Source organism: Triticum dicoccoides, chromosome 4A (assembly GCF_002162155.2).
Source record: "Triticum dicoccoides isolate Atlit2015 ecotype Zavitan chromosome 4A, WEW_v2.0, whole genome shotgun sequence".
Classification (NCBI taxonomy): domain Eukaryota; kingdom Viridiplantae; phylum Streptophyta; class Magnoliopsida; order Poales; family Poaceae; genus Triticum; species Triticum dicoccoides.
The window spans coordinates 733,458,122-733,468,436 of record NC_041386.1 but is presented as its reverse complement, the minus strand read 5'-3'; the positions used below and the strand labels follow the sequence as shown (position 1 = coordinate 733,468,436).

General features: G+C 43.9%; 1 protein-coding gene across 1 annotated transcript in view; it reads right to left on the bottom strand.

Moving 5' to 3' along the window:
• Positions 1 to 1,382: 1,382 nt before the first annotated feature.
• Positions 1,383 to 10,315, bottom strand: part of LOC119284308 (auxin response factor 3-like) — an 11,838-nt gene continuing 2,905 nt past the window's right edge. The window contains exons 3-6 of the mRNA XM_037563488.1: positions 9,876 to 9,989; positions 9,721 to 9,800; positions 2,397 to 2,489; positions 1,383 to 1,414 (exon numbers count right to left, since the gene is read on the bottom strand). Coding sequence (XP_037419385.1) covers positions 1,383 to 1,414; positions 2,397 to 2,489; positions 9,721 to 9,800; positions 9,876 to 9,989 — 319 coding nt within the window. The remainder of the gene's footprint in view (positions 1,415 to 2,396; positions 2,490 to 9,720; positions 9,801 to 9,875; positions 9,990 to 10,315) is intronic.

Below are 10,315 nucleotides of genomic sequence, written 5' to 3'. Positions count from 1 at the left end.
ACCCATGGTTTCTTCAGAAGGTAAATATCAGCAGCATCACAAGTGGGCTTGCTCACTTATAATCCAAAAGATCCATCAAGTTGCAAAGATAACAACAGTGAACCTGACATATCTGAAAGCAGATGACCTGATCTTCTACTTCGGTTTAGGTGTTATTTATCTTGCTCTGTGTTGACATATTTTCTTCTTCCAGATGCAAAGCATCTAGAATGTGACCAGTCACACACTAGAGAGCATCAAGAGCTTCTATCATTGGATAATGACATCAAATATGCGGTTCCAGTCCTTTTTTCACAGTGCGGGTGAACTGGAGAATTCTATCAAATATAAGTGCCCTTCCAAGATTTGCATTGTCCTTTAACATGCCAATTGTGTAACTTGATTTAGTTGTCTATATTATGCTCTATTTGGTATTACCAACAAAAAAGGTATTTTTTTAGCTTGCAAAGCGACAAGCCGATGCCCAGTGAAGAGAGAACTTATTTTTTACATTCTAAGAAACATGTCCTGTTTTTTCCTCATTATTTAAGTGTGTGGCATGTTATCTTTGTTCATGATTCTGACTTTACATTTTCAATATTCTTGGGACATACCTTATTATGATGATGTTCAGTGCTGCTCCTATAGTGCCAACACCTCTTTGGATTGCTAGACGTTTATAGCCAATTGGACTACTATTTTTGGTTCTTGGCTCGAGCTATCACTATAATTGAAATCTATTCACTCAACTAAATGTGTATGGTCACCAAAAAACAACGACAGGTCTACACTTCTCAGCAGTTTGCAATTTGTATTAGACTCTGTATGCCTAAGCTAATGGTTAGACAATGTTGTTTTAGTTACGAAATGCAGAAATCATGGTCATGACTTATGTAGATTGGACACTTCCTTTAAATTGCACTCTTCGATAATTAGTGGACAATTTGACTATATGTTCCCTTATAGAAAATTGACTATATGTTTCATAAAAACGGTTATTTTGGCCCTATCAGATTAAACTAGGCCTTGATTTGAAAGTACAGTTCAGGCAGATGCTGCTGGTTTATTTATCGTACCAGCTATCCTCTTCAGGCAGAGATGTGGCCTTCCTCATTCCTTAAGATATTTTCTTTCGTACCAAGATTTTTCTTCCCAGGTTGTGGAAAAATGGATCTAGCAATCCTTTACAAATATATAGTCGACCCGATCAATCCTGGTTCTTGCAACGAGTCTAAACAATGCATTCTCTTCTTAGGTTGTGCAAATATGAGCCGGATGGAAGGAGAGCGACGATGACGTCCTTACTTCTTGAGCGATTAGGGACGTGATTTTCTTCTCCCATTGCAACACACGGGCATGTGTCCTAGTTATGTAAAAAGAATATAACCGAAAGCATAGATGAACTAAACCAGGACCTTTATTAAAGGGACAAAACCTGCAATAGGAAAAAGCACAGTTCCTCATTTTAGAACTGTTGTTGTAATCTTTATCCAAAGGTTAGTATCTTCAACACATTTTCGTCATCAACAAATTCAACAGTTTTAAAACTAAAGGACCACAACCCTTGAAACACCAGGGATAAGTGTTTCATGTCATCAACAAATTAACTATATCAGAGCATCTGAAGGACAACCGAAAAAAAATCTCATGGTTAATGATATGAAAATAACTAAACGAAGGCAATGCAACATATTCACTAAAACAAATGAGATGGACGTATCCAGGTACTTTACTATGTACCGGTTGTGAAAAATCCAAATCCACGGGGCATCGTGATATGCTCATCCCTCAAGATCACAAAATCAGTTATAGCTCTAACTTTTGAAAATGCTGATGTAAGTACCTCAAGCAGTGGTGGCGGCAGTGAGAGGTGGGGTGGGAAGAGAGCACAGAAGGTGGGAAGGAGACCAACAATGATCTTGCGTGAGCATAGGAATTTTTTTGAAATTGCATGCTAAGTTCCCCAACAGGATGCAGCTGACGGCGTCCGTGTGGGGGAGAGAGGTGGAGAGGAATACGTGCGCATGTGACCCAATGCGGAGCTGTCTTCGTTTGGAAGGCAACAAACCAATCACTATGTTTATCTCCTGCCTTTTTTTCTCCTTGGTACCATTTCTATCCGACGTGTCCATCCCCAACAATCGCCATTTACACGTAGCTTATTGTGTTTGGCTGGGACGCGCCTAGGGGCGCGCCCATCCTCTATTGAGGCAGAACTATGCGCACTAATCATGTTGTCATATTTATTAGCGTTCATGCATAGTTTAGTGAACATACATGTATAAATCTCCTCTTGTAGCATATCAAGTTGTAGGAATTTTTAGTGACCACCACCGCAACTTGAGTTGCTTTACTTTGAGACTTCCAAATTGCCCCGAGGGCACAGTTTAGTTCGTTTAGAACTGGTTTTGACAGACACTGGGCAATGGAGACTGAGCCACCAACTATCTCGATCTCCCATGGAGATAGTCTATTTTGGCTATTACAGTCTGTGCCATACTCCCATCTTACTTAAACAAGAGGGCATCATTTCAGTTCACAGATAATCAGTGAACCAGCCGGCTATAAAATTCATGCTTGATAAGAAGGTACAACTCTTAATGCATCTTCACTGATCTACAACTAGAGCAAATTAGGACATAACTGTCAAACATGTTGTCACGTACATTGTATGAGGCGCACCGTATGTACACATGAACCGTACCAGGAGGTAGTTAGGATAGATAGAGATAGGTTATTTCTTTCTCTCCAAGTTCTATCTTCTCCTTGAATATCTGTCTCTCCTGTGTAATCTCAACCATATTGTATGCGTTGTATGGGAGGTGCGCCCACTATATTAACGTGAACCCGTCGGCCTCAACGGGCAAGACGTTTCCAGCTATCGCACATGGTAGTCAGAGCTATCCTTTTCCCATCTAAGCTCCCTGCAAACTCCATCTAGCCCTAGCCATGTCTTCCTCCTCCGGCGCCTTCCAAACAAGCCTCAATGGCCAGGTTACCGAGAAGCTGACGTGCACAAACTATGTGCTATGGCGCACGCAGGTCATCCCCCAGCTGCGTGGTGCTGGTGTCTTCGGCTACGTCGACGGCACCCAGCCGGAGCCGGCGAGACTCCTCGTCACCACCAAGGACGGCAAGGAGACTTCATCGCCCAACCCTCTCCACCCACTCTGGGTCCGAGAGGATCAGCAGGTACTTGGATACCTGCTGAATAATCTTACGCGCGAGGTGCTGCTGACGGTGACCACGGTCACCACCGCGGGCGCGCTCTGGGCGACGCTCGCCGGGATGTTCTCGTCCCAATCTTCCAGCCGCATCAACAACATCCGAACATCCCTCATCAACACGCGGAAGGGGAACCTCTCCGTCGCCTCCTACTTCGCCGCTGCTACGTCTTGAGCTTGCGTTGGTTTTCCTCAAAGAGGAGAGGGTGATGCAGCACTAGTAGCGTAAGTATTTCCCTCAGTTTTTGAGAACCAAGGTATCAATCCAGTAGGAGGCTCCTCAACAAGTCACACGAACCTACACAAACAAATAAAGAACTCGCAACCAACGTGACAAAGGGGCTGTCAATCCCTTCACGGCCACTTGCGAAAGTGAGATCTGATAGAGATAGTATGATAAGATAAATATATTTTTGGTATTTTATAATATAGATGCAGAAAATAAAGATGCAAATAAAAGTAGATTGGAAGCAAATGTGATAAGAGATAGACCCGGGGGCCATAGGTTTCACTAGCGGCTTCTCTCAACAGCATAAGTATTACGGTGGGTGAACAAATTACTGTCGAGCAATTGATAGAAAAGCGAATAATTATGACGTTATCTAGGCATGATCATGTACATAGGCATCACGTTCATAACAAGTAGACCGACTCCTGCCTGCATCTACTACTATTACTCCACACATCGACCGCTATCCAGCATGCATCTAGAGTATTAAGTTCATAAAGAACGGAGTAACTCATTAAGCAAGATGACATGATGTAGAGGGATAAACTCAAGCAATATGATATAAACCCCATCTTTTTATCCTCGATGGCAACAATACAATACGTGCCTTGCAACCCTTACTGTCACTGGGTAAGGACACCGCAAGATTGAACCCAAAGCTAAGCACTTCTCCCAATGCAAGAAAGATCAATCTAGTAGGCCAAACCAAACCGATAATTCGAAGAGACTTGCAAACATAACTCAATCATACATAAAAGAATTCAGAGAAGATTCAAATATTATTCATAGATAAATCTGATCATAAACCCACAATTCATCGGATCTCGACAAACACACCGCAATAAGAGATTACATCGAATAGATCTCCACAAGAGAGGGGAAGAACATTGTATTGAGATCCAAAAAGAGAGAACAAGCCATCTAGCTAATAACTATGGACCCGTAGGTCTATGGTAAACTACTCACAACTCATCGGAGAGGCAAGGATGTTGATGTAGAAGCCCTCCATTGTCGATTCCCCCTCCGGCAGAGTGCCGGCGAAGGCTCCAATATGAGATCTCGCGGATACAGAAGGTTACGGTGGTGGAAATTGTGTTTCCTCCTGCTCCTGGATGTTTTCGGGGTACGTAGGCTTATATAGGAGGAAGAAGTACGTCGGTGGATGCCTGAGGGGCCCACGAGACAGGGGGCGCCCTACAGGGGGGCGCGCCCTCCTATCTCGTGGGAGCCTCGGCTGCTTCTTAACTTGCACTCCAGGTCCTCTCGATCACATTCGTTCCAAAAATCACGCTCCCGAAGGTTTCATTCCGTTTGGACTCCGTTTGATATTCCTTTTCTTCGAAATACTAAAATAGGCAAAAAAACAGCAATACGGGCTGGGCCTGCGGTTAGTAGGTTAGTCCCAAAAATGATATAGATGTGTCAAATAAAGCCCATAAACATCCAAAAAGGGGTAATATAATAGCATGGAACAATCAAAAATTATAGATACGTTGGAGACGTATTAGCCGCCATGCGCGGCTACGCTGACGAGCTAGTTGTCGAGGGCAAGGCGATCCCCGACGACAAACTCACCTCCTACATCATACATGGGCTCGACGCCGACTATCAGCCCCTGGTTTCTGCTCTCGATGCTCGCGTGACCCAGGTAACCCTTGATGAGCTCTTTGCCGTGCTCTCCAACTTTGATCAGCGCAAGGCTCAATTCCAAGGGTCCAGCGGCGATGGCTTCAAGTCCTCGCAAACGCGGCCACTGGCGGGCGGGGTGGCGGCTCGCGCTCGCATGGCCCCTCCCGCAACAAGGGAAGGTCCGGCGGCAGCAACAGTGGTGTCACGCCACCTCGATCTGGTGGCCGTGGTCGCCGTAGACGCGACGCTGGTGGTGGCGGCAGGAATCGTCCAGATGCCCCTCGGTGCCAGATCTGTGGCAAGCCCAGCCACACAGCAAAGGACTACTGGTACAGATATGAGGAGCACGACTACAACTCTCAAGATGAAGAAAAAGTCGCTGCGGCTGCCGATGGCTCCTATGGTGTCGACACGAACTGGTACGTTGACAGCGGAGCCCCCAACCACATCACCAACGAGCTCGAGAAAGTTACCATGAAGGAGAAATACCGCGGCAAGGATCAAATCCACACTACCAGCGGAGAAGGTATGAGTATAAGTCAATTTGGACGCTCAATATGTCATACCCCTCATCGCAATATTAATCTTAGAAATTTTTTGCATGTTCCTAGTGCCAACAATAGCCTTCTTTCTGTCCATAGAATTGCCCTTGATAATCATGTCTTTCTCGAGTTTCACCCTTACTTCTTTTTGATCAAGGATCAGGCAACAAGGACAATTCTCTATCGAGGTATATGTGTTGGCGGCCTCTATCTGTTGATTCCGGAGTTTAGAAGACAAAATAAACAAGCTTGTTGTGCTATCAAGCTTTCGTCCACACGATGGCATGATTGTTTAGGACATGCTTCTTTTTCTTTAGTTGAAAAATTGCTTAGGAAAAATAAACTCCCGTTTGTTGGTGAGCGTCACCATGAGACAATTTGTGATTCATGTCAAAAGGCTAAAAGTAATGAGTTGCCTTACCCAATTTCTACCAGTGTTTCTACCAAACCTTTACAATTGATCCTTTCTGATGTTTGGCGCCCTGCCCCTAATTATGTTAGTTTCATTGATGACTACAACAAATTTTCTTGGATCTACCTCTTAAAGAAACGATCTGATGTGTTCCATGTCTTCAAAAAAATTCAAGCTCTCGTTGAAAGAAAAATTGACAGCAAAATCATCGCTATCCAATCTGATTGGGGAGGGGAATACGAAAAGTTGTATTCCTTTTTCCAAACAATTGGTGTTTCACATCATGTGTCATGCCCTCATGCTCACCAGCAAAACGGGTCAGCTGAACATAAGCATCGACACATTGTCGAAGTTGGCCTTGCTCTTCTAGCAAGCGCCTCCATGCCCCTTAAATTTTGGGATGAAGCGTTTCTCACTGCCGTTCATATCATCAACATGCTACCTAGTCATGTCATTAATAATGAAACTCCGGTAGAAAGGCTTCTTCACACCAAACCAGACTATAAGTCTCTTCGTGTCTTTGGGTGTGCATGTTGGCCCAACCTCCGTCCCTACAATAACCGAAAGCTCATGTTTCGATCAAAACAGTGCGTGTTCCTTGGCTACAGTGCTCAGCACAAAGGGGTCAAGTGCCTAGATGTCTCCACCGGGCGAGTTTACATCTCCAATGATGTAGTTTTTGATGAATTCAAATTTCCATTTGCTGTTCTACACCCCAACGCTGGTGCACTTCTTCGAGAAGAAATTCTGCTCCTACCTTCACATCTCACTAGTTTTGATCATGGGGGACAAAATATTGATGATCATTCATTGACTAACTCATCTAATGGCATGCATGAGATTTGTGTTGATGAAACAGGAGGAAACTGCGAAGAAAATAATCAAAACAGTGAAAAACTTGGGCTATATCCCATGTGTCCCGTGGCAGGAGACAACGCGCCAGGAGACAGATCCTCTTCGGGATCCACAGCGTCGCAGGAGATCGGATCCTCCCCGGGATCCAGAGGCGCAAAGGGGACAGGCGCATGCGCGGGCGTTGCTGCGCCAGATCCACGCGTATCCGCGCCCGACACTCGGGCCGCACCCGACATGTGGACCCCCCCGGCGGCGCGCGGTACGGCGCCCGTCCCGTCACGTACAAGCGGGGCGAACCCGTGCGAGCCAGCGAGGACGCGGGACCAGGATCTGGTCCCACCGCGACCAACCGGCCGACTGGGGTGCGAACCCGAGCAACAGAGCCATCATTGCGCAATGATGAGCGGGCTCATGGCTCGGGATCTTCTGCGCCAACCCTGTACGTGCTCCGTCATCCACCAGCCACAGAAGATCCCACCAACCCTGTGCCAACTGGAGTTGCTGCTGGATCCGCGGCAAGATCTCCCTCGGGATCTGTTGCTAACACGGCTGTGCAGCTAGCTGGATCTTCTGCGGCTGCGGATCCTGCTGGTCCACCATCACGAAGAACATGGCTACAACAAGGGGTAACTCAACCTTTAAATTACAAGCATATAACCAAATGCGGTTTGGTCTGTTCCACAGGAGAACCAGATGAGCCGAAGACCCTTGATGCAACACTTTGTGATGATAAGTGGAAGATGGCAATGAATAAAGAATACATAGCACTAAAGAAAAATAAAATGCGGCACTTGGTTCCTCCACAGCAAGGTAAAAACTTGATTGATTGCAAATGGGTTTTCAGAATTAAGAGGAGATCTGATAGAACCATTGTCCGCTATAAGGCTAGGCTAGTTGCAAAAGGCTTCAAACAGCGATATGGCATAGACTACGAGGATACATTTGGTCCTGTGGCAAAAGCAGCCACTATTCGTCTTGTCTTGTCTATTGGTCCTGTGGCAGCTTGATGTGCAGAACGCGTTTCTTCATGGTGTTCTGGAAGAGGAAATGTACATGAAACAACCTCCTGGGTTTGAGAGTAAGAAGACTCCCTCCAATGTGTGCAAACTTGATAAAGCTTTGGATGGATTAAAACAAGCTCCAAGGGCATGGTACTCACGTCTCTTTCACAAGATGCAAACACTTGGATTTGTTCCTTCTAAGTCAGACACGTCATTGTTCATTTAAAACAAATCAAATACATGCATATTTGTTCTTATCTATGTTGATCATATAATTGTGACCATCTCATCTGATAAAGCAATTAGAGGACTCTTGAAAGACTTGAGTACAGATTTTGCATTAAAGGATCTTGGAGACTTGCACTATTTCCTTGGGATTGAGGTAAAGAAGCACTCGGATGGACGTCATCTCTCTCAAGCTAAGTATGCAACTGATCTGGTTAAAAAGGCAGGATTACAAGGATGTAAACCCTCTCTCACTCCATTATCCAGCTCAGAAAATTGTCTCTTACAGAAGGTAAACCCTTGAGTCAGGAAGATAGTACAAAATATAGAAGTATGGTAGGAGCTCTTCAATATCTAACTCTTACCAGGCCTGATCTTTCATTTGCTGTGAACAAAGTCTGTCAGTTTTTGCATGCACCTACCACTGTTCACTTGACAGCTGCCAAATGCATCGTCAGATATGTTAAACATACTCTAAATATACGTCTGAATTTCAACAAGTCACTCTCTACTCTTTCAGTGTCTTTTCTGACTCTGATTGGATAGGCTGCCTGGATGACAGACGCTCAATAGGTGGTTTTGCAGTATTTTTTGGACCTAACTTGATATCATGTTGTGCACGCAAACAGGCTACTGTATCCAGGTCAAGTACTAAGGCAGAATACAAAGCACTAAATGCTACAGCTGAAATCATATGGGTTCAGTCTATGCTAAAAGAGCTTGGTGTGAAGAGCAAACAAGCTCCATGTTTGTGGTGTGATAACCTTGGAGCTACTTATTTTTCTGCTAAACCTGTGTTTCATGCAAGGACAAAGCATATAGAGATAGACTTCCATTTTGTCAGAGAGAGAGTTGCTCAAAAGCAACTTGACATTCGGTTTGTGCATTCCAAAGATCAGATTGCGGATGGATTCACAAAGCCCTTACCCACAAAGAGTTTTGAAGACTTCAAGCATAATCTCAACTTGATGAAGTTGTGATTAAGGGAGGGTGTCAAACGTGTTGTGACGTACATTATATAAGGCGCACCGTATGTACAGATGAACCGTACCGGGAGGTAGTTAGGATAGATAGAGATAGGTTATTTCGTTCTCTCCAAGTTCTATCTTCTCCTTGAATATCTCTCTCTCTCATGTGTAATCTCAACCATATTGTATGCGCTGTATGGGAGGTGCGCCCCACTATATTAACGTGAACCCGTCGGCCTCAACAGGCAAGACTTTTCCAGCTATCGCACAATAACTTCTCATATCAATTCATTTTCTAATTAGACATTTCCATAACCATGCTATGTTTAAAAAAGTACCCCTACCCAAAAGTTAAAATCTACAAAAGTGCATTTCAGGCTCCATGGGAACACTCTTTTTCTGAATGATGTAAGATGGATAGGCAAGTTCCTCTAAATAAATTTCAGGGTGAATGAACCTGAATGTGACGGCGGGCCTTGGCACACTGTGATCACTTTCAAGCCTCACCAGGAGCATTTTAAGCCAAATTCATGGTCAGACAACATAAAAAGGTCCAAAAGAAAAAACAGGTTTCTAGAATACTGCAAGGAAATCCGAAGATAATAGTGTTCTGAATTGCTAAGAACATAAATGCTTAATACAAACGATCGAAATACCTACCAGCAGGCTCTTCCATTTTGAACTAGTCCACCTAATGGGGTCTACTTCATTAATACCTGTAATCATTCTAGATCGCCTACAAAACAGGAGGTAAACTCAGTACATATTGTACAAAAACAAAATTTCAATTGATTAGAATGGTACAGATCACTCATTAACATCTTGATTTCTGTACTGAATGTTAAATCTCATTCCAATACAAAATGGATGATTCAAGCACTTCAGGAACTTCCAGTACGGAACAATAAATTCGGATGCAGTAGGCCTGTAGAGAGCACAATAAATGCAGATTCAAAATCTTTATGTATATGTTTTGTGCTCACCAAACCTAAAAGGAATAGCTTTTCTATGGTTTCAGTGAACAGGTTTTACTCGTCTTTTGCAGTTACATATTGTAGGCTCTTTTATTGATGAAAAATATGACTTATATATGTGCCCATACTAAAAACCTACAGATATAACCAGGGTGCTATCGTACTGTTAGAATTAGATACTGATAGTTTTGCTTCAAAATCAGAATTAATGATAGGACTGCAGAGAGAAGTTTGACCATTATCTGAAAGACACAACTTTTGTAAGAGCATCTCCAGC